The sequence below is a fragment of the Oncorhynchus nerka genome, linkage group LG10, assembly GCF_034236695.1.
Source record: "Oncorhynchus nerka isolate Pitt River linkage group LG10, Oner_Uvic_2.0, whole genome shotgun sequence".
Taxonomy (NCBI): domain Eukaryota; kingdom Metazoa; phylum Chordata; class Actinopteri; order Salmoniformes; family Salmonidae; genus Oncorhynchus; species Oncorhynchus nerka.
Genome location: NC_088405.1, coordinates 46,572,312 through 46,597,498, shown reverse-complemented (window position 1 = coordinate 46,597,498; position 25,187 = coordinate 46,572,312). Strand labels below are relative to the sequence as shown.

Below are 25,187 nucleotides of genomic sequence, written 5' to 3'. Positions count from 1 at the left end.
TTTGTATGATGTCAATTTGCATATACTCTGGAATGTTATGAAGAGTGATCAGATGAATTGCAATTAATTGCAAAGTCCCTTTTTGCCATGCAATCCCAAAAAACACGTCCACTGCATTTCAGCCCTGCCACAAAAGGACCAGCTGACATCATGTCAGGGATTCTCTCGTTAATACAGGTGTGAGTGTTGATGAGGACAAGGCTGGAGATCACTCTGTCATGCTGATTGAGTTCGAATAACAGACTGGAAGCTTAAAAAGGAGGGTGATGCTTGGAATCATTGTTATTCCTCTGTCAATGATGGTTACCTGCAAGGAAACACGTACCGTCATCATTGCTTTGCACAAAAAGGGCTTCACAGGCAAGGATATTGCTGCCAGTAAGCTTGCACCTAAATCAACCATTTATCGGATCATCAAGAACTTCAAGGAGAGTGGTTCAATTGTTGTGAAGAAGGCTTCAGGGCGCCCAAGAAAGTCCAGCAAGTGCCAGGACCGTCTGCGGGATCGGGGCACCACCAGTACAGAGCTTGCTCAGGAATGGCAGCAGGCAGGTGTGAGTGCATCTGCACGCACAGTGAGGTGAAGACTTTTGGAGGATGGCCTGGTGTCAAGAAGGGCTGCAAAGAAGCCACTTCTCTCCAGGAAAAACATCAGGGACAGACTGATATTCTGAAAAAGGTACAGGGATTGGACTGCTGAGGACTGGGGTAAAGTCATTTTCTCTGATGAATCCCCTTTCCAATTGTTTGGGGCATCCAGAAAAAAGCTTGTCCGGAGAAGACAAGGTGAGCGCTACCATCAGTCCTGTGTCATGCCAACAGTAAAGCATCCTGAGACCATTCATGTGTGGGGTTGCTTCTCAGCCAAGGGAGTGGGCTCACTCACAATTTTGCCTAAGAACACAGCCATGAATAAAGAATGGTACCAACACATCCTCTGAGAGCAACTTCACCCAACCATCCAGGAACAGTTTGTAGATGAATAATGCCTTTTCCAGCATGATGGAGCACCTTGCCATATGGCAAAAATGATAACTAAGTAGCTCGGCGAACAAAACATCGATATTTTGGGTCCATGGCCAGGAAACTCCCCAGACCTTAATCCCATTGAGAACTTGTGGTCAATCCTCAAGAGGCAGGTGGACAAACAAAACCCCACATATTCTGACAAACTCCAAGCATTGATTATGCAAGAATGGGCTGCCATCAGTCAGGATGTGGCCCAGAAGTTAATTGACAGCATGCCAGGGTGGATTGCAGAGGTCTTGAAAAAGAAGGGTCAACACTGCAATTATTGACTCTTTGCATCAACTTCATGTAATTGTCAATAAAAGCCTTTGACACTTATGAAATGTTTGTAATTATACTTCAGTATTCCATAGTAACACCTGACAAAATATCTAAAGATACTGAAGCAGCGAACTTTGTGGAAATTCATATTTGTGTAATTCTCAAAACTTTTGGCCACAACTGTAGTGTCCCCATGACACTGAGCACTGAGCCAATCATGGCGCAACGCTCCGTATTTTCTGCTGGCTTGCCCCACCACCACCACAGAAAGCACAGAGCTTGGCTGAAACACCTGCATTTTGGAGGTGCCTTACTCAAGAAAACAAAAATGGCTTTATTAACTCAATGAAATATATTATTTTTTTTACATGGTTTCCAAACTGATATGTGACATGTATTAATGCCCCCCCAAAATATTTTATTGCTTAAAATGACCTGCCCTGAATGATGGGTCGCCACTGAGTTGGGGGAGGAAACGGGAAGGAAGGGGTGTAGTGGAACAGAACTAATGAAGAGAATGTAATGTAGTTAGGCCTTGACTGGCCTTTACACTCCAGTACAGTAGCTGGCGATGTATGCACCTTGAAGGTAGAATGAACCCGCCAACCCAATTCCAACGAAGAAGAAGGTGAAGATTTCTGATAGGAGCTCATTGCGAAACATTTGTCCAACAACATCCAGGTTGGGTAGTTCAATTGTATATTTGGTTATTCTTTCTAGTCTAAATAATTGAGCAATTCTGTTTTCGACTTTTCATTAAAATATTTTCTTGCTAGCTACATTACTTTTCAACACGACATCATAACGTTGTTGTCACACGTGGATACTACTGCCGTGAGTTAGCTCATTTGCTAATTCCTAGCTTAGCTACCATTTGTTAGCAAGGACATTTTAGTTTTCATAGAAGGTTAGCTTTTTGCGTTAGACACGATCGTTCATGTGAACGTATAGTGTGAGATTCGATGCCTCCTGTAAGCAAACGGGCGAGAAAAGAGGACTCACTGCTGGAGTTGGCGTGTGAGTGGGGGTCCTGCCAAGAGTCGTTCGATCGGATGCAGGAGTTCTGCGAGCATGTGGAGGGTCACCTCAAGGCGCTGGACATAGAGGACGGGGGAAATTACTCATTTGGTGAGCGGGCAAGGGGAGCATGGATTACTGTCTTTTCACAGCCACTCAGTACCTCCGACGTGGAGTGACGCTCTGTGTGAGAGATGCAATGCATAAGAGAGGAAAAGTCTAACCTTAATTTTTATTTGAGATAAAGTAGCTATCAAAGGCTATTGTGGAACAATAGTTGTATGTTGTACAATGCCATATGCATGTATCTTGTTCGTTTTATGTCACTAGAGGAGCACAGCTGTCTATGGAAAGATTGTGGGTTCTGCTCTGTGGAGAGTGCAGAGGAGTTTAAGCGCCACGTCTATTTCCACTGTTACCACACCAAGCTGAAGCAGTGGGGTCAGGGGGTACTCAAGGCCCAGCCCAGCATCGGCACCTGCACCATTGGCCTCCACAACCGCAACATCGTGCCTGACATCACAGACAACTTCATCTGCCAGTGGGAGCAATGTGAGGTGAGACACTGTTAGTGTGGGTTATATCTAGCTTAGATGTAAAGCTTGTGGACAGACAGACATGGCATTAAGCCGGGCATAGACCAGGGACGTGAACAGTCAGGCACGAAACACACACTACTCTTTCATTTAGATGGGCTCAAATCTATTCAAGTGGACCGGTTTAAGCATATCAGTTTAAGTGGTGAAGTTTTCACACATTTGTTGGTCTTAATAAGTTCATTACTATGATAGTAACATGTTTTTGTGTGTGTGCGTTTTGCGTTTGCAGCAACCCGCCCTTGCCAACCCAGAGTGGTTCTACCGCCATGTGGAGATGCACAGTATGTGTATGGATGTACCCTCTACTGATAAGGAGCTCTTGGTGCGCTGTGGCTGGAAGGGTGAGTCCACTGACCCCTGTAAAAATGGCAGCAGTGATTAACACAGGCTAGTTTACAACTTTTCATGGAGAAGTAGAGGTGTTTGTGTGTTTCAGTTGAAGGATGTGGGGTTTTTGATTATTTTGGAATTGAGGGTGGATAAAATAGGTCAAATCAGGTTATTACTGATGTCATGTGACCTGGAACCAGAGTGTAACTGCTACTGAGAGTATCACCTGTACTTGTTTTCCCCTGACTTTTCTCCAGACTGCGAGGCCACTTTTAAAGGGCGTTTTAAGCTGCGGGAGCACCTGCGGAGCCACACTGGGGAGAAGGTGGTGGCCTGCCCAATCTGTGGAGGGATGTTTGCCAACAACACAAAGTTCTTTGACCACATCAGACGGCAGACCACCATCGAGGGTGAGAGGGGAAGGTCAGGGGTGGATTGGATTAATGCCGTTGCTAACATTGTGGAGTATAACACAGTAACACATTTACTTAATGACTGACTATAACTGTGTGTCTGTTGGTCCCTTGTCTCTCCTAGGTCAGAGGTTCCAGTGCTCCCACTGCTCCAAACGCTTTGCAACAGAGAGACTACTGAGGGACCACATGAGAAATCATGGTCAGTCCCTTGAACCCCCTTTGTATTTCTATTACACGTTGCTGTCGTTTGATGCCCAGTAATACTGTGCTCTGATCTGTATATTTTTTTCCTTCTCTCTCCTTCTCTGCTGTTAGTAAATCACTACAAGTGTCCATTGTGTGACATGACCTGCCCATCCCCCTCATCACTGCGGAACCACATAAAGTTCCGCCATAGCAACGAGAAGCCTTACAGCTGTGAATACTGCGAGTACAGGTAGGTTAATAAATTTGGCAAATAGTTAGGTAATGCCCAGGACTCCCGGTCAGTAATATAAGCCAACACCATCGATTTCTGACAGAGATCATGTACATACTCAATCAATATTATGAAAGTGAATTATATCGAAGGAGTACCTGTTTCGTGTGTGCAAGTGTTAACGATAGTATGGGCAAAATCCATCCTAACCCGTCTTTCCTATGGTGTGTGTATCTCTCCTCAGCTGTAAGAACCTGATCGACCTTCGTAAACACCTGGACACCCACAGCACTGAGCCGGCCTACCGCTGTGACTTCACCAACTGTGACTACACCACACGCTCACTGCACTCCATCAAGAACCACTACAAGAAAGTACATGAGGTGAGTTAGGGATATTTACAAATGTTTATCCTTTTTACACTGCTGCACTGTGCTGGGCTGGCCTGGTCATGCGTCCATCACAGTTGGTGGAAATGTGCTGAAAAGGACAATATGAAGCCAGCCCGGTACGGTTTGTGTCAGCCATGAAAAAACAACTCTATTAATTGTGATCCATTCCAAAACTATGCGTGACCTATTTTCTAAGATGTTTGCTTTTTGTGTTGACGACTCAGGGAGATTTTGTGGCTCGCTACAAGTGTCATGTCTGTGAGCAGTGCTTCACTAGGGGAAACAACCTCACTGCCCACCTCCGCAAGAAGCACCAGTTCAAATGGCCCCCTGGACACCCCCGATTCAGGTACCAACATAGCAAGCGTAACATTTATAGCCAGCATACTAGGACAACCAATTCTAAAGTGCATGTGGTTGAGATTGCATCTAACAGCATGTTTATGTGGAGGTGGTTTGTATTAACAAGGCATCATTCAATGCAAGTAGTTTGACTCCAGAATCATTACTAGGTGAATGAGAAAGTCTTGAGCATCGTTTGGGCATCATTTTGGTCTTGTGGCTAACACCTCCGTCTTCCTTCTCTCTCCCAGGTATAGGGAGCATGAGGATGGCTTCATGCGTCTGCAGCTGATCCGCTATGAGAGTGTGGAGCTGACCGAGCAACTGATGAGAGAGAGACCGGAGGGCCACGAGGGGGAGGGGGAGGACGCTGCCCGGACAGATATCCTGGGGCCTGGGGAGGATGCCAGGGTAGTAGCACACTCCACGGAGGTACAGGTGGAGCTGAGAGGGGTGCTGTTGGAGGGGGAGCAGGAGGAGGGTGTGTTCTATGATTTGACTGGGGGGGACTCGTCTCAGGCAGGGGAGGACACTGTGATCCTGCAGCTACAGGACACTGCTCAGCAGCTGGGCATGCAGGTGGTATAACCACTACAACCCCTCACATAGACATGCTGCTCATCTAATGGCTTGTTCCTCTGAGATACTGAGCAGTGACACAGCACAGAGGCACCAGGACTAAGGGAAGGACGGGAGAGCTTTACCGTTTTTTTTAGCATGCCTGTCTACTGAGTATGAGGAGGGGGAACTCTTCAAGGATTCACATAGTATTGATTGAAGTGAACAGTGGCTCCTAAATATTGGGATTTAACCAGCAGGACTGGCCTTACCTGCCCTCACTGCAGGGCCCACACTCCTCATAGCACTCTGTCAGAAGATATGGAGTTGATATTGTGGATGTGATTTCTTGGACTGAAGAGTTGTTTTCCAACGTCTGATCCGCCATTGTTGGAGACCAAGACAGTTGCTATGTTTTGCATTATGAACAACTTTGAGCTGAGCTGAATGTACTTCATAGGTGTATACTATAAAGCAGGATCAATGAGTTAGCCAGCTGACTAAGTAGTCTTATATAACTTGTTATATTTTTGGGGGGGTTGAAATGTGTTGGTCTAAAGGCGTCAGCATGCTTCAGTTCGGCTGGCACCTATGAGTGTGCTCGCATACACCCTTAAATGACCTATGCTTGAAAAATGAGAAAAAAAGCGACAATAGTACTGTTTGTCTAATCAGAATTAATCTAAGATGACTCAAGAAATCTGTAATTAATCTTGATGTTTTTGACGAAGAGATCTTAGTCGTGCAATTTTATATCTTAAGATATTTGGTGAAGTATTTTTCAAAGGAAAAAATGTGCTTGAAAATGAGTCGTCTCTCGTTGAATGACAACAGACTATTCAAGAATCCATACTGTTGACCAGTCACAGACAAAGGGGTGTGAACTTCGGCTCTGAACTTCGGCTTGCCTCCAAAACGTCACAAAATGTAATCTTAATATATGCATAAACTCTGCCAAATTGTTTTGGCTGGGAAGCATGAGGACGCCTTAATTCAGTGTTTTCCAACTCCAGTCCTCGAATACACCCAAACAACGCACAATTTTGTTGCTCTGGAGAATTTCATCTAATTCAACTCATTGAGGGTTTGATGATTAGTTGAATCGGGTGTGCTTGTCCAGGGCTACAACAAAAATGTGTTGAATACAATTGATTCAAGTTAAAATAAAATAACCAGAAAATGAATAGTTATTGCTGGTTGTTTATCTAAGTTAGCTGGCTAACTCATTGACCCTGCTTTTTATTATACCCCTCAGCTGTTTGATTTGACATTTTGTTTTTTGGTCCTGGGCAATAAACCGATTGTGCTTTTTATTGGCTTGTATCGTATTTTGCATTGCTGTCACTCACCTTTTTAGAGCGTGTATATTTAGTTTGATGCACATTTCAGAACATTGCATGTAGGTGTGAACTGATGATTCTCTATCAAGTGAAGCAGAACGTTGTGTATAATACTTATCTATATTTTGCGCTTAATTATCCCACAGAAATTGATTTACTGCGTGTGCGTGCCTGTGTGTGCATGGTGTGAAAGAGAGCATTCTCTGGCCTAGAATCTAATCCACTTAGTGGTGCTCTTGTTGCCCGTCAGACACTTCCTCCAATGATGGACAAGACTGGCAGACACAGAGAGGCTACGTACAGGACTGAAATAGGATGTTGAGGCTCTTGATTGTTGCCACTCTATTCAACGGCAGAGATGGAATCAATACTTTTTGCTCTAGTCGTGCAGCTATTGCAAAGCACTCAAGAAAGCCATTCTTATAACAATATCTTGTTATTTCTCGCCTCCTTTTCTTATACACTACAATTGCACATCCATGCAAAACTGTATAATGTACATGAATATATCTGCAACCCATTCTATGGCTCTGTGTAAGCACAGCACATAGTATTATATCTGTGGTAATAGTGGATGGGTTGTTGTTAGCTGTGTTTAAAAGATTAACCAGTCCTAGGAGCTTAGTGTTAGCAGCACTCACTGTGCTCTGCTTCCTTACTCTGTCGCTATCTCTGGACCCTACTGCAGATAGAGTTCATGCAGAACACCTGAAGACTTCTTGGCATGCTTCTGTGCCTTTTTATGGAGATTTAAATGGAAGTTTGAAGAGAAACTCCTTAACATCCATGCATGCTTTTTCTTTGGTTCAGAACTGAGGTGTTTACCTCTCCTGCTTGTAGAGACTGCTACTGAGGGACAGAAGACAGGCAACCATGAGACTGTACTCACTGCTGCTTCTGCTCCTGGGGTCCTCACACGGGGTATTCGCACAGCTGCCTGAGTTAATGGAGGAGGAAGGTAGCGGTAAGATAATTTACTAGAACAGTATTACTCGTGATGGTTATTGAATGAAAGTGCATAACTTTCGTGAGGTTTACCCTTGGTTCAGTACATACATTTGAGTCATTTAGCGGTTTGTCTTATCCAAAGGGACTTAAATCAGCTCCAGGATGTATGTAATCTGATGAAATTGAAATGATTCATTCAGATTTGACAGGTAACTTAGTGTATATTATCTGATGGAACTGATCTGATTCAGGTGTGACAGAGGTGGCTCCAGAGCCAGAACCTGTGGATGACACCTACTGGTCAGGCACAGCCCCCATCTGTATGGGAGGTTGTAAGGGGAGACACCAGGAACTGAAGAAGGATCGTTGTGGGGACTCTGCTGACTGCTGCTGGTTTGGCTATAAATCCCTCTGCAGAGGTACCACTCCCACATGTAACCTTTATCTGCTGTACCCTGCTCTCTCACTGTAGTGTAGCACATTCATCATAATTACATAAAAATTATATCAAATTGTATTTTCCTTAACAACAGGAAATTAATGAATTTGTCAGTACACTGAAACGTATCAAACTGAAATTGGAAATACATTGTACTATCTTTATCTTCTCATACAGTATATTAGTCATTTCTCTACTTTGCGCATGCTCTGTTTGTCCTGTTTGCTCTTGTTCTATAGTGTTTGCTCTTGTTCTATAGTGTTTGCTCTTGTTCTATAGTGTTTGCTCTTGTTTGCTCTTGTTCTATAGTGTTTGTCCTGTTTGCTCTTGTTCTATGGTGTTTGTCCTGTTTGCTCTTGTTCTATGGTGTTTGTCCTGTTTGCTCTTGTTCTATGGTGTTTGTCCTGTTTGCTCTTGTTCTATGGTGTTTGTCCTGTTTGCTCTTGTTCTATGGTGTTTGTCCTGTTTGCTCTTGTTCTATGGTGTTTGTTCTGTCCTGTGTGGTTCAGTGAACTGTGGGAGGCCTGATGTGGACTATAATGGGATGGTGTACGGGAACGACTGGTGGGTGGGCTCAGTTGTCCGGTATGCCTGTCGCTCTGGCTTCCTATTGGTGGGGGACCCTGCCCGAGCCTGCCAGTCCAATGGAGGCTGGACCCCCAAACCCTCCTGTCTCAGTGAGTTGCCCATTTTGTTCAATAGTGATCAAAGACCCAACTAATTTGTCTCCACTACACGTCACTACTCCCTGTAGGTGTAAAGAAGTAGCGTTCGATGTCATTGTGTGAATGTAGCCAGCTCACAGTAGTCTCAGTGAGTAGCCTGTTTGTTCCAACAGGCTTATTGATCACCATTAATTTTGCCTTAACACCTCAGGGAACACATTTTAGTACACTCACTATCGTACTATATTAAGTCCTTTACCTTTCTTTCCTTCTCTCACATACACCTCATGTCTCTGCTCCTCCACACCCCATCCCCTCTACCCCCCTCTCTCCCTGGGCCAGGGGTGTGTCGTCAGGGCCGTGTGGAGATCACTGAGAAGGAGCTAGAAACAGCTACCTGCTCCTCCACCTGTCCTCTTAAGTCCTACATGGGGCCTCTTAAGCAGGGCTGCTACGGCATTGACAACTGCAGGAAGATGAATCCTGACTGGAAGCGCTGGTTCACCCGCTGTGACACGTGCCTGTGTGATTGTCACATCGCCTGTGGTAAGTAGTAAACTTTTACGCCCTTGAGTGGTACAGTCCATTGACTGATGATAGCTAAATAACTGGGTATGTCAACTAGCAGGCAATTAAGTTAAACCAGATTAGCTCGTTTCAATGAATGGGTGGAATGGGTGTGAGTTTGTTGAGTTCTTGAAAAATGTGTACTCTTAGAGTGTGGTTAATAATTTGTTCACAACGTGTTTATTAAATTTGATATCCAACTTAAGGTAACCCATTCATATTTCACAAGTTCTAAAATATTTGGCCCACACAACAAACACTTCCCCACAATGTATTTTATCTTTAAGTATCTTTAGGTTAAAAGACGGACAAATTCCACTATTGAGTGACTAGAATATGTATTCCAAAACCATCGCAAGGATATCGGTGAACAGCCTAACATCACAGATCCTCATTGGAATCTCAATCGGAATGCTTGAATCCTCGTCGGACTATTGTTGCTTCATCTGCTGTCAAAAGGAGGATCAAAGGGAAACCTATCGAGACATCTCTGTGGAACTAACAACAGTCTGTCGTGAGAGACTGCGGTCCTAACCTCAACAACCTCATAGGGTTAACGTATAGAACACAGTGGAGGTAAAGACACTACTTTTCCTCAGTTTCCTAAACAAACTCCCTGACTACATAAAGGACTCATCATGCAGCGTATATTAACAGTTTTGACGATAGAGGGGGAGGCCTCTCCTAGTGTAGAGGTTCTGTTGGGATTAACGAGTTGTCCTTTAGCTCAACCTGCTCATTCAATCTGTCCTGGAACCTAGAATGAGCTAGTTGTTGAGCTGAGACCTTAATCTTGTTACCCACCGCAGCCCAGAGGAGAGTAGAGGTGTCGGTGGAAGTCAGAGAGGAGGACCAGGTTAACTATCTAACAGCATGTTTACTGTACTGCATGTGGGGATAGCTTGGAATAACATAATATGCAATGTGTATTTCTAAATGGATGGGGATATACAATATTAACGAAGTGTGTCTTCATTTCTCCTTATGTTACAGCCATTGGTTGGACTGTCTGTATTGCTTAAGAGTTACCCAGATGTAGATGGTTGTCCAAAGTCAAAGGTGCTTCCTCACTAACAATGTTAGTTGTTGATGATTTGTCATTGTCTTATAAATCCAATTCTGTGTTTAGACCATAGGGATCTAGATTAATTCTATTTTGAATCCATTCTATTTAATTATGTTTGTTTAGATCAAGAGCTGAGCCTCAGGATATGTTTGTTTTCTTTGCGTTTGTAGCAGCCAACTCCTGCAATGAAATGAACATGACCAAGTCAAACATTATTTTGTCTTAGTAATGCTATGCTAAACAACTGCTTATTACACACAGAATGGAATAGTGTTGTACATACTGGGAGAACAGAAGAATAAGAGATGATTCATAAGCACTGTTTTAGACCCGCAAGAACCTGCATCCATCCTGGTCTGAACCCCAGAGGACTCTGACAGTAGCTCCCAGGAGGTCTGATTGGCCTCATTTCCAGCCACTCAATTCACACGCTTCCAGGGGCAGCCCAAAGTCTGGGTAACTCTTTCTCTGTGAACCTATTAAATGGAGAGCAACAAGTGTAAGTTCATCATGCACAACAAGGCAGGATAGGCTATGATGACTGACCATACCGTACAACATTTTGATAAGAGAAATTGACTTTGATTTCTGGAAGTATGTCATTGTAAAATGTATAGAATTAAGCCTGAAAATGTATGATTATACAAGAGATTACGTAGACTTCTCTGTCAAATGAAATGTATTTAAATTTGTGTTTAGTGTTAATAATGATGCTAATACTGACCAATGTTCCTTACTTAAAGTCGTGGTCTGGGTCCTCCAGTCTCCTCATGGGCCCCAATAGTACTCCCCCTTCCACCACCGAGCTGGAGTAGACCTGACTGTCCAACCAATTCTCCATTGGACAGCTCACTCTCACACAGACAGCCTGATAGGCACTGCCACCCTCAATGGACCTACAAGATGCAACAAGAACCCAAGATAATGAAGGCTTATTATGACCCTTCAAGCGGGTATGTACTCTCTTTAGTGTTCAATATGAAACCATGATAACTGTAAATTAAAAGACAAGTAATAGCATTGTGTAGTATTAGTGACAGTTTAATGTGTACGCTGACATTTACTTTCATATTCAATCAACCGACATGAGCGATACTGTTTGCAGGACATGACCTACAGCAACACAATATATATGTGAATGTGGCACTATAGCTGTAATATGTCAGAGCACCCAATAAATATAATTGGAACTCACCTCCCTGTGCGAGTGTCCCCAGTATCAACAGCTGCAGAAGAGCCACAGAGAGGAGAGTTGTAAGTCCTGGTGCCATTATGATGATACTACCTGCGTCTCAAATCCAGATGTCTCTTGCTTTGTCACACACACGAGCACTTCTTCAACTGTACCTGACCCCAGTGATCCCAGTTTGAGCACATTCCAGCCCCATGTTGCCATGGTTTATGTTTCTTATTTATCCATTCAGCAAAAGGCATTGTGGAATAAGGTCAGCACGCTCTTTAAGAACTCACGCGTATGACAAATCAAGACTGCGCCTAAGAAAATGGCTTTTCTTTCAAATGTTCCCTTTTGCTCCATTTAAGAACTTTTTTCACAAGGCCATTCTTCAAGCATATTGTGAATAGAAAGTGATGTGTTAGCTTGTCATTGATATAATAAAGCAGAAATCTGCATTGACGTTGAGTAATGATCTATCTTCGCCCTCTGACCCTGTGTTCCCTCAGGTGGCATGGTGAAATATGAGGTGAATACAATATAAAGGTAAAGAGCCTGGAGACAGTGGACACTAAGTGGACTTAATCCTTCCTCAGATATAACCTCGGGGAGCTTTATGCTCTATTCTAATGCATTAATATCCTTATTTAAATTTAGCAGTTTTCTGAAGGCTTTGCAATGACTGTATTGTTGCAGTTTTTCTGCAGTTTTCCAGAATCCAGAGTTTCAATACTGGCCAAAACATGATATATTATTGTTAAAGGTTTTCCTAGCATTGCTGTGTTGTGCTCAATGTCAACAATCTCAAAATAACCCATGACTGTGTTAATATCTATAATAACCACATGGTGTTGCTGCAGTCCCAACACCAAAACATTAAAGGCTTGGAAACTGGTGCAACACAGTTTCTTAGTTATTTTTTATCGCTTGGTACTATTTTCACAAGTATGTGGTGAATTTTCAAAACTCTTAGGACAAAACTCCAAACTTATAACATTTGTAATGCAGCCAGTCTTATGTTCAAAAGCTTTCATTGTGCATTCATTTTTTGGGTGGGAGACATGCCACACAACCATTGAGCCACAATATAATCCTACTGTGAAATACATTGGTTTAATCACCAAAACACAACATAATGACTAATTATTTTAACAACCATTAATGTAATAGCAAAAAATATAAGATACCTTTGAATGTATGTAGTATGCTACAGTACTGTAAATTACACTACGTTACACTGTTTTCACATTAGGCAATGTACTTGCACTGCCCATTTTAAAATTGACTGAACATCACATTTCCATTTCTATCCCCAGGGTGATCATTGAAGACATCTTTCACAATGTAATCAAATGAAATACAATGTTTAGCAGGTGCTAGTTTGCATCAACCTGTTTTGAGCATCCTAAATTTTCATGCACCTGGGGAAAAACCTTTTGGCATGGTGACTCCAAGCCTCACATAGGTCTGGGTGAAAATCATTGCATGCCTCATCCATGGCCTGAAGGAGAGTGGTACGCTTATGGGGATGGCAGTCATATATCTATATTGTATTTTAGATTATTGTATGGTACTTATGTATTGGGGTCACATACCAAAATGTGGAGTGTTGTCACTTTGGATAAAAGTGTCTGTTACGTAAATGGAATATACTGTATTATGGTATTAGAGTACTGTATTGGCCAATGCAATTTTAGTAAAGTGGTGTGACCCCCCCCCCCCCCCCCCCCCCAAAAAAAAACACCCCATCAGCTTAATTTTGGATACATGAAAACCTACGTGATATTGAGTTGCACCCCCTTTTGCCTTCAGAACAGTTTCAATCCTTTGGGCATGGACTCTACAAGGTGTCAAGCGTTCCCACAGGGATGCCGGCCCATGTTGACTCCAATCCTTCCCACAGTTGTCAAGTTGGCTGCGTGTCCTTTGTGTGATGGACCATTCTTGATACACACAGGAAACTGTTGAGCGTGAATCCTAGCAGCGGTGCAGTTTTTGACATACTCCAAACCAGTGCGCCTGGTACTTACTACCATACCCCGTTCGAAGGCACTAAGTATCCAGACCCATTGAATTTTCCACATTTTCTTAAGTTACAGCCTTATTCCAAAATGTATTATTTTTTTCGTCCTCAGCAATCTACACACAAGACCCCATTATGACAAAGTGAAAACAGGTTTTTAGACATTTTTGCTAAATTATTAAAAAAAATGTAAATACCTTAAGTATTCAGACCCTTTGCTATGAGACTTAAAATTGAGCTCGGGTGCATCCTGTTTCCATTGATCATCCTTGATGTTTCTACAACTTGATTGGAGTCCACCTGTGGTAAATTCAATTGATTGGACATGGTTTGGAAAGGCACACATCTGTTTATAAGGTTGACTGTGCATGTCAGAGCAAAACCCAAGACATTCGGTAGATGGAATTGTCTGTAGAGCTCCAAGAAAGGATTGTGTCGAGGCACTTATCTGGGGAAGGGTACCAAAACATTTCTGTAGCATTGAATGTCCCCAAGAACAGTGTCATCCATCATTCTTAAATGGAAGAAGTTTTGAACCACCAAGACTCTTCCTAGAGCTAGCTGCCCAGCCAAACTGAGCAATCGGGAGAGACGGGCCTTGGTCAGGGAGGACAAGCATCTCTGCATCACTCCACCAATCAGGCCTTTATGGTAGAGTGGCCAGACGGAAACCACTCCTCAGTAAAAGGCACGTGACAAACCGCTTGGAGTTTTCCAAAAGGCACCTAGACTCAGATCATGAGAAACAAGATTCTCTAGTCTGATGAAACCAAGATTGAACTCTTTGGCCTGAATTCCAAGCGTCACATCTGGAGGAAACCTGGCACCATCCCTACGGGGAAGTTTTTCAGGGACTGGGCGACTAGTCAGGATCGAAGAAAAGTTGAATGGAGCAAAGTACAGAGCGATCCTTGATGACAACCTGCTCCAAAGAGCTCAGGACCTCAGACTGGGGTGAAGGTTCACCTTCCAACAGGACAATGACGCTAAGCACACAGCCAAGACAACACAGGAGTGGCTGCGGGACAAGTCTCTGAATGTCCTTGAGTGGCCCAGCCAGAGCCCGGACTTGAACCCGATAGAACAACTCTGTAGAGACCTGAAAATAGCTGTGCTTCAACGCTCCCCATCCAACCTGACAGAGCTTGAGAGGATCTGCAGAGAAGAATGGGAGAAACTCCCTCAAATACAGGTGTGCCAAGCTTGTAGCGTCATACCCAAGCGCGAACCACTGCTTTTAATCAGGTGACCGGAAACATGACCGAATACAAACAGTGTAACTATTCCCTCCGCAAGGCAATCAAACAAGCTAAGCGTCAGTATAGAGACAAAGTAGAGTCGCAATTCAACGGCTCAGACACAAGAGGTATGTGGCAGGGTCTACAGTCAATCACGGATTACAAAAAGAAAACCAGCCCAGGATGTCTTTCTCCCAGGCAGACTAAATCACTTTTTTCCCGCTTTGAAGACAATACAGTGCCACTGACACGGCCCGCTACCAAAACATGCGGACTCTCCTTCACTGCAGCCGAAGTGAGTAAAACATTTAAACGTGTTAACCCTCGCAAGGCTGCAGGCCCAGACGGCATCCCCAGCCACGCCCTCAGAGCATGCGCAGACCAGCTGGCTGGTGTGTTTACGGACATATTCAATCAATCCTTATCCCAGTCTGCTGTTCCCACATGCTTCAAGAGGGCCACCATTGTTCCTGTTCCCAAGAAAGCTAAGGTAACTGAGCTAAACAACTACCGCCCCGTAGCACTCACTTCCGTCATCATGAAGTGCTTTGAGAGACTAGTCAAGGACCATATCACGTCCACCCTACCTGACACCCTAGACCCACTCCAATTTGCTTACCGCCCAAATAGGTCCACAGACGATGCAATCTCAACCACACTGCACACTGCCCTAACCCATCTGGACAAGAGGAATACCTATGTGAGAATGCTGTTCATCGACTACAGCTCAGCATTTAACACCATAATACCCTCCAAACTCGTCATCAAGCTCGAGACCCTGGGTCTCGACCCCGCCCTGTGCAACTGGGTACTGGACTTCCTGACGGGCCGCCCCCAGGTGGTGAGGGTAGGTAACATCACCCCGCTGATCCTCAACACTGGGGCCCCACAAGGGTGCGTTCTGAGCCCTCTCCTGTACCAAAATCAAATCAAATGTATTTATATAGCCCTTCGTACATCAGCTGATATCTCAAAGTGCTGTACAGAAATCCAGCCTAAAACCTCAAACAGCAAGCAATGCAGGTGTAGAAGCACCTGCATTGTGCCACGACTGCGTGGCCACGCACGCCTCCAACTCAATCATCAAGTTTGCGGATGACAATACAGTGGTAGGCTTGATTACCAACAACGATGAGACGGCCTACAGGGAGGAGGTGAGGGCCCTCGGAGTGTGGTGTCAGGAAAATAACCTCACACTCAACATCAACAAAACTAAGGAGATGATTGTGGACTTCAGGAAACAGCAGAGGGAGCACCCCCCTATCCACATCGATGGGACAGTAGTGGAGAGGGTAGTAAGTTTTAAGTTCCTCGCCGTACACATCACAGACAATCTGAATTGGTCCACCCACACAGACAGCATCGTGAAGAACCAACCTCAGGAGGCTGAAGAAATTTGGCTCGTCACCAAAAACACTCACAAACTTCTACAGATGCACAATCGAGAGCATCCTGTCGGGCTGTATCACCGCCTGATACGGCAACTGCTCCGCCCACAACCGTAAGGCTTTCCAGAGGGTAGTGAGGTCTGCACAACGCATCACCGGGGGCAAACTACCTGCCCTCCAGGACACCTACACCACCCGATGTCACAGGAAGGCCATAAAGATCATCAAGGACAACAACCACCCGAGCCACTGCCTGTTCACCCCGCTATCATCCAGAAGGCGAGGTCAGTACAGGTGCATCAAAGCAGGGACCGAGAGACTGAAAAACAGCTTCTATCTCAAGGCCATCAGACTGTTAAACAGCCACCACTAACATTGAGTGGCTGCTGCCAACACACTGACTCAACTCCAGCCACATTAATAATGGGAATTGATGGAAATTTATGTAAAATATATCACTAGCCACTTTAAACAATCCTACTTAATATAATGTTTACATACCCTACATTATTCATCTCATATGTATATACTGTACTCTATCATCTACTGCATCTTTATGTAATACATGTATCACTAGCCACTTTAAACTATGCCACTTTGTTTACATACCCTACATTACTCTCTCATATGTATATACTGTACTCGATACCATCTACTGCATCTTGCCTATGCCGTTCTGTACCATCACTCATTAATATATCTTTATGTACATATTCTTATCCCTTTACACTTGTGTGTATAAGGTAGTAGTTTTGGAATTGTTAGGTTAGATTACTCGTTGGTTATTACTGCATTGTCAGAACTAGAAGCACAAGCATTTTGCTACACTCGCATTAACATCTGCTAACCATGTGTATGTGACAATTTTTTAAGTTTTTGACTCAAGGCTGTAATCGCTGGCAAAGTTGCTTCAACAAAGTACTGAATAAAGGGTCTGAATACTTATGTAAATGTGATATTTACGTTTATTTCTTTATAAATTTGCAAAACAAAATTAATCCTGTTTTTCCTTTGTCATTATGGGATATTGTGTGTAGATTGAGGGGGGAAAAAGACAATTTCATAAATTTTAGAACAAGGCTGTAACCTACCAAAATGTGGAAAAAGTAAAGGGGTTCGAATACTTTCCGAAGGCACTGTAAGTGTTTTGTCTTGCCCATTCAACCTCTGAGTAGTGCACATATGCAATCCATGTCTCCATTGTCTCCAGGTTTTAAAATCATTATTTAACCGGTCTCCTCCCCTTCATCTACACTGATTTGAAGTGGATGTAAGTGACATCAATAAGGGATCATAGCTTTTACCTGATCAGTCATAGAAATAACACTGTCTTTTGAACACTCAGTGTATTGGGGATGCATTTATTATTTGTTTTGGACTTTCTGGATGATTTTGATGTTGTATTACTGCATTGTAGAGGGGCTAGAAACAGAAGCATTTCACTGCAACTGCTGTAACATCAGCTAATCTGTGTACGCAACCAATAAACTTTTATTTGATTTGTTACATACAGTACATCTGTTGTATAGTATATCTTGTCTATCAGGGTTTTTTTTAACTTACTGTGAAGTAAAGTCATAATCATAGAAGTACATTCAAGTACGTGTATATATTTTTCATGTTTCTATTTCAGACATTTTCATTATTTAGCTCTCAATCTGTAGAAATATGTGCATGTAAAATCTATAGGTTTACCAAAAGTTTAAGTAATCATCAATTAAGAGCAGTCAGATTAAGTAATGGTGAAATGTCTTAACAAAAGAGAGAATCATATCAAAAGTAATATGAGCATTGCATTGTGAAAGGCAATTACTTTATATTAACATGTATTGCAATGTCAAACATGTATTTCTAGATAACACTGATTAGGTTTGGTGAAAAAAGTGACTGATTTAGTGTAATGTCCTTAGTCAATTTATACTGTCCTTCGTTTCAAAACAATTGCCTTTTGATAATCTGTTTTGAGCTTTGTACTAAGAGTTTTGACAATGTACCACATACTTGTGAAAATTGCACCAACGCCATAAAAAAACGGTATTATGAAATCGTTCCTATGCAAATGTAAGGAGTGCATCTTTATAGGTCAGCTGTTCCATATGAATATATTCATCTTAGACCAATTACTGACTTTATCTATGATGCACAAAGTCACAGCAAATTACACCAGAAGAGGGCCTAGTATTTTCTTAAACAGAAATGTCTAGAATGGTTATTCATTGTATTTATATTTTCTTATTTAATTATAGGGCTATTGTACGGAATAACTGCAATTGCAGCCATTACTCTTATCATTAGTTACACAATGATAATTGTGATGGTCCACTATCTTTTTAAACAGGCTAACCATTTAAAGACGAATAAAACCGTATCGTTGCAAGCATCCACACGCGTAAAGTACTTTATCCCCGCTCAAGACGAGCATGACATAATTGCTTATTTATGGTACCTTATGAGGTAGGCTAATATTCAACGTTGGCTGGCGAAAAAAAAACCAGACCAAATATGTTTTGGTTTCTTCCCACGGAGTGATTTTTAGGGCGTTATTTGAACGGGAGTAACCCCGACTGTTTCACCGAAAATAACCCGGGCACTGCAGCATCAGCACCAGACAGATGCGCAGGTGCGGTCTTTAAAGAGACCGCGCGCGGATAAATTCACATCGGTGGGTGCATTCGATAGCCTACAACCTACGTTTGTATTGCTTACATCACTAAGATGAAATAAACAAACAATGGATTGGTGTATCGACATTTCAATCGGATTTTTTTGTAGCTATGGGCAACACACAGGCATAGGCTACGACGTGGTCGTCAATGCTTATAGGCTATGTGCCAAATCATTCCAAATCGTTATGCCCAATAAGGAATAGTAAAAATAGTGCGATACATTTTTGTAATTGCACAAATATTCAAGTATTATTATACTGTGTTATATGTTAATCGCATTTCTAAACTACTGTTGGCACCCCATAATACAACTTTGTGTGGGGTTTATCAAAGCTTTTTGATTTCATTCAGGTGAAAACCCATAAGCCCGATCCATATGTGTCCTACACATAAAACACAATAATCTCATCATCATGGCTCTTTAAAGCATTCAGCCTGGGCTTCCTGTGGACTATCTCCTCGCAAAACCTGCCAGTAACGCCCTGAAACACAGACCGACGGGCGTGCCAGAGAGGCACTGACCGGCAAGATAACGGTACTGCGTGCTATTGAGCTACTGCAGCAAGCCAGAAGAGGACGTGGAGACTAGACGGAGGAAAGAAAATATAATCAACACCGCGGCAAGGACGTTTGTGAAATAGGTATTCTGGATACGGGAATTAACTAAGTAAAACACATCTGATTTAGCCTATAACCTGTCAGAAATCGAACGCACTCCTGATTGATTGACTAAAGATGCAGCATTTGTTGAATTATTAATCTCTGACAATCATCATACCACACTTGTTCCGGCCAGAAGGGGGATTTGATAATTTCGACAATAATTGCGGTAGATATTGTGTGCAGGACGTTATGTAGCCTAGCAAGCACCTAGTGATCTTTTTTTGTGGGGGAAAACATCGTTTCCTCATCCTTCTCCATCGCGCCGTAACCGAACCGAACATTCATGGAGCCTGGAACACAGTGACGATCTTTGCCTGGCACGGGACTGACTCGTTGGGCACCATCTCTTGTTGCTGGGTCTGCTGTTTCATTGTAAAGGGATGAACTGAGCAGTGCTCTTCATAAATGGGAACGGAGTGCTCTATTGTTGGTCAAGTCAACACTCAAGAAAAAGTATGTTGGATTAATTAATGCATCATTTGTAAATGTTTCATAATGTGAAGCATTTAAAATGAGCTGTTTATATTTGTGTGTATTGTGTTTATGCTTGCATGTAGGCCTGTGTGTGTTCGTGGAATAGCAATCTATTTCAGATAATGCATGTATTAGTGATGTAATGCATGGAACAGCATGGGACAACCTCTCTTCTTTCACTCCATCCACCCTCCTGCCAAACACCTCAGGATTGTACAGTATGTTCATATTAGCCCATGTACAGCACAACCATATTTAGGTTTAGCCTTTTGTTCTTGTGGAGAGGTAGAGAGCTCAAAGAACACAGATTCAATAGGTGGTTTAATGTTTACATCATCATGGGGAACATAGTAACAGGTGCCTCTGAAAGAGAGAACCTGTGCCACTTCTCTAGGCTATTACCAAGTAATTACTCATTAGGACAGACAAGCACTGGATTCCTTACTGCCAGCAATGTATCAGCTAAGGCTACAGACGAAAGACATTAACCATATGTCTTTAGATGTGACACCTTATTACCTCCCGATTCCATCACGTGGCCAGGCGGCAGGGCAATGCATGAGAGAGGTAAGAACAGGGCAGCCTTGATCTCACAGAGAGAGACCCCATTATGGTCTGCCAGGCTGCGTCCATAATGGCACCCTATTCCTTTTATAGTGCACTACTTGGGAAAGGGTGCCATTTGGGATACACAGGTTCTGTTGGGATGAACCCGTTATGGTTCTTTGGGGTTCTGCAGAGCATAATGTGATAATAGGGTTCTGATTAAAAAAAAAAAGTTGTACACTATATAGGAAACATGGATACAAATTGTTTTGTAAAAATGCTGAGTCCATTGGTTTGTCAGGTATCTGTATAGGTCTTAAAGCAGTGTGCTAGTGGTCGGTCGGCTTCTAGGGCCTGAAGCAGTGTTCTAATGGTTGGTCGAGTTCTAGGGCTTAAAGCAGTGTTCTAATGGTTGGTCGAGTTCTAGGGCTTAAAGCAGTGTTCTGTCGGTTGGGTTCTAGTGCTTAAAGCAGCGTATTAATGGTCAGTCGGGTTCTAGGGCTTAAAGCAGTGTTCTAATGGTCGGTCGAGTTCTAGGGCTTAAAGCAGAGTTCTAATGGTCGGTCGAGTTCTAGGGCTTAAAGCAGGTCGGACGGGTTATAGTGCTTAAAGCTGTGTGCTAATTGAAGTTCACTAATGGAATGTCAATCAATAGAGGCCATGGTCAGTTCGTTTTCTCCTTTTCCTCAATCTAGGATGTAAGGTTTGAGCCATGCTAAACATAATTGATACTTTACAGTAGGCCTATAACAGCACCACACAATGCAGATTGGAGTTCTTTATTCCATCTGTTTTAAGGGCAACTCTACCTTCAGGGAAGAAACTGATGTGATACAGTGTTGACTCCTTGCAGTTTTGCTGTGAGATATGTTAGCTTTAATTAGACTTGGTCTATGTAGCTGATGCTACATTGTATCATTGTACACTGCTGCACTGCTGTGTATCATTTCAACTACAGTTGAAGTCGGATGTTTACATACACTTAGGTTGGAGTCATTAAAACTTTAAAACTCCACAAATTTCTTGTTAACAAACTATAGTTTTGGCAAGTCGGTTAGGACATCCACTTTGTGGATGACACAAGTAATTTTTCCAACAATTGTTTACAGACAGATTATTTCACTTCTAATTCACTGTATCACAATTCCAGTGGGTCAGAAGTTTACATACACTAAGTTGACTGTGCCTTTAAACAGCTTGGAAAATTCCAGAAAAAGATAGGGCTTTAGAAGCTTATGATAGGCTAATTGACATAATGTGAGTCAATTGGGGGTGTACCTGTGGATGTATTTCAAGGTCTACCTTCAAACAGTGCCTCTTTGCTTGACATCATGGGAAAATCAAAAGAAATCAGCAAAGACCACAGAAAAAACATTGTAGACCTCCACAAGTCTGGTTCATTCTTGGGAGCAATTTCCAAACACCTGAAGGTACCACATTCATCTGTACAAACAAGTATAAACACCATGGTGCGAAAAGTACAAATCAATTCCAGAACAACAGCAAAGGACCTTGTGAAGATGCTGGAGGAAACAGGTACAAAAGTATCTACAGACTTCAACTGTATGTGGCAGCTTAGGCCTATGCGACTTCCTATTGACTTGATACAAAATAACACACTTCAAACTACCTCTAATATCTTGTCAAGTATACGTCCATTGCTTGTAATTGTGCTTTCTCCCACTGCAACTTATTATAAAGCTCTTTGTGGATAAATCAAGCTGTCTGAAGCTAGGCAGTCATAAGGGGCTGAAGCCAGCCGCACCTACAGTATACTCTGATGACTCACTGACTGGGCCTTTACATATTGTAACAGGACTAGGTGTTGAGCAAATAAATTGCTGCATTTCTACCTCCTAACCCATTGAGACAGAAACCTGAACCTGCAGTAAGACGGTACTTTACAGGTAAAGCCCCATGTCTGCATTCGGAAAGTATTCAGACTCTTTGACTTTTTCCAACTTTTGTTATGTTACAGCCTTATTCTAAAATTAATAAAATATTTTTTACCCCTCATCAATCAACACACAATACCCCATAATGACAAAGCGAAAACTGATTTTTTGATTTTTTTTTGCAAATTTATTAAAAATAAAAAACCTTATTTACATAACTATTCAGACACTTTGCTATGAGACTCGAAATTGAGTTCAGGTGCATCCTCTTTCTTTTGATAATCTTTGACATGTTTCTACAACGTGATTGGAGTCCACCTGTGGTAAATTAAATTGATTGGACATGATTTGGAAAGGCTGTCAATATAAGGTCCCACAGTTGACAGTGCACGTCAGAGCTAAAACCGAGCCATGAATTCAAAGGAATTGCCCATAGCTCTCCAACACATTATTGCGTCGAGGCCCAGATCTGGGGAAGGGTACCAAAACATTTCTGCAGCATTGAACGTCCCCAAGAACACAGTGGCCTCCATCATTCTTAAATGGAAGAAGTTTGGAACCACCAATACTCTTCCTAGAGCTGACTGCCTGGCCGAACTGAGCAATCGTTGAAGAAGGGCCTAGGTCAGGGAGTTGACCAAGAACCCAATGGTCACTCTGACAGAGCTCCAGAGCTCCTCTGTGGAGATGGGAGAAACTTCCCGAAGGACAACCATCTCTGCAGCACTCCACCAATCAGACCTTTATGGTAGAGTGACCAGATGGAAGCCACTCCTCAGTAAAAGGCACATGACAGCCGGCTTGGAGTTTGCCAAAAGGCACCGAAAGGACTGTCGGACCATGAGAAACAAGATTGAACTCTTTCGCCTGAATGTCAAGCGTCACATCTGGAGGAAACCTGGCACCATCCCTACGGTGAAGCATGGTGGTGGCAGCATCATGTTGTGGGGATTTTTTTTTGACGGCAGGGATTTGGGAGACTAGTCAGGAGCGAGTGAAAGATGAACGGAGCAAAGTACAGAGAGATGCTTTATGAAAACCTTCACCAGAGAGCTCAGGACCTCAGACTGGGGTGAAGGTTCACCTTCCAACAGGGCAACGATCCTAAGCACACGGCCAAGGCAACGCAGGAGTGGCTTTGGGACAAGTCTCAACGTCCTTGAATGGCCAAGCACGAGCCTGGACTTGAACTTGATTGAACATCTCTGGAGAGACTTGAAAATAGCTGTGCAGCGACGCTCCCCATCCAACCTGACAGATTTTGAGAGGATCTGCAGAGAAGAATGGGAGAAACTCCCCAAATACAAGCTTGTAGCGTCATACCCAAGGAGACACAAGGCTGTAATCGCTGCCAAAGGGGCTTCAAAAAAGTACTAAGTAAAGGGCCTGAATACTTATGTAAATGTGATATTTCCATTTTTATTAGTAATACAGTTTAAACATTTCAAAAAGCCTGTTTTTGAGTTGTCATTATTGTGTGTAGATTGATGAGGGGGAAAAAATTATTTAATCAATTTTAGAATAAGCCTGTAACATAAATTGTGGAAACAGTCAAGGGGTCTGAGTACTTTCCGAATGCACTGTATATTATGACTGCCTAGCTATGAGCTTCAGACAGCTTGAGTAGAACGTTCAGTCGGGAGTCAGTCTTCCAAAAAAACATTAACAAAACTATTGTGACAATGTGCAACCCATAAATAGTGTTGGTGTTGCTCTGCCTGCCTGCCTTTCATGCTGTAGTAGGGAAACCAAGTCCCCCCTAGAATAATTCATTGGAGCTAGAATCAATAGAGCAGGTTTGATATGCGAGTTGCAAAACAAGGGAAGCAGAACAAAACAGACAGGTGTCGTGTTCCAACCAACCTTCGATAGGAAGGACTCAGATTTTGTACCCCAGAAAAGTGTTATTTTTGTGGTGTGGTAAGCGTAGGTGTACAGGTAGTATAAAGTGTGTGTGTGAAAGCTAATGTGAAATATTGGTGTATTTCCTCTTAATTGGCTTGTGTGGTGCTACGTGTCTCCTCCACGTTGCCCAGGCCAGAGTGAGTGGGGAGTCAGGATTCGAGCAGTGGGGGAGGGGGGATACTCCATGTAGGCCAGGAGGTTTCTCGTGAATTAGCCATTTCAGCACTATAAGGCTCTGCTAGACTGTAACCAAATCCTCCACTCCTCGTACCGTCCGGGAATAAGATCCCCCACATCCAGCCTGTCTATGCTGTAGACCTAATAAAACCTCTTACAACGTTATACAACTAGACCAAATCTGTGTCCCAAATGGACCCCTATTCCCTATAGGCCTCTGGTAAAAAGTAGTGCACTATATAGGGAATAGGGTGTGATTTGGGACGTCTATAACCCTAATCACATTAGCAGCGCCAAAACCGTCGGACCTCTAAGAGCTTGTCTAGCATGTCTTCAATCACTACAACACTGTTTCCACTGTCTCATCATCGCTGTTCACAGCTTTATATAGAGCAACACCATCCCTACATTACAAACTGATTGTCCAGGTCATGTCCTTATGGAGTAGGCCTGGCAGAGTTTGTTTTTGACAGTCAATCAATGTCAGTTTGTCACGTCATCATTCACTCAATTGCTTGATAATCTATCACTTTCATTACATTTCAATACTCAAACCTCCAAGCCCATGGCAGAGAATTGGGTTTATTTATATCCCATGGTATGACAACATAACATGGATCTATTCTGCCCCATTTGCTTTGGGATTTAACA

The 25,187-nt window shown here is 42.9% G+C and overlaps 3 protein-coding genes across 3 annotated transcripts in view; all 3 read left to right on the top strand.

The window, feature by feature from the left end:
• Positions 1 to 1,838: 1,838 nt before the first annotated feature.
• On the top strand, positions 1,839 to 6,675 carry hinfp (histone H4 transcription factor). The gene is made up of 9 exons (XM_029670045.2): positions 1,839 to 2,418; positions 2,638 to 2,864; positions 3,136 to 3,247; positions 3,494 to 3,646; positions 3,774 to 3,851; positions 3,968 to 4,088; positions 4,315 to 4,453; positions 4,687 to 4,811; positions 5,056 to 6,675. The coding sequence occupies exons 1-9, from the start codon at positions 2,253 to 2,255 to the stop codon at positions 5,390 to 5,392; spliced, it is 1,458 nt and encodes a 485-aa protein (XP_029525905.1). The 5' UTR covers positions 1,839 to 2,252; the 3' UTR covers positions 5,393 to 6,675.
• An 86-nt stretch (positions 6,676 to 6,761) lies between these two features.
• Positions 6,762 to 17,716, top strand: si:ch211-117m20.4 (sushi, von Willebrand factor type A, EGF and pentraxin domain-containing protein 1). The gene is made up of 5 exons (XM_029670046.2): positions 6,762 to 7,666; positions 7,902 to 8,069; positions 8,599 to 8,766; positions 9,097 to 9,300; positions 9,609 to 17,716. The coding sequence occupies exons 1-5, from the start codon at positions 7,576 to 7,578 to the stop codon at positions 9,620 to 9,622; spliced, it is 645 nt and encodes a 214-aa protein (XP_029525906.1). The 5' UTR covers positions 6,762 to 7,575; the 3' UTR covers positions 9,623 to 17,716.
• Positions 17,717 to 19,444: 1,728 nt separating this feature from the next.
• Positions 19,445 to 25,187, top strand: part of abcg4a (ATP-binding cassette, sub-family G (WHITE), member 4a) — a 46,990-nt gene continuing 41,247 nt past the window's right edge. The window contains exon 1 of the mRNA XM_029670043.2: positions 19,445 to 19,992. Within this exon, the coding sequence (XP_029525903.1) occupies positions 19,945 to 19,992 (48 nt within the window). The 5' untranslated portion in view covers positions 19,445 to 19,944. The remainder of the gene's footprint in view (positions 19,993 to 25,187) is intronic.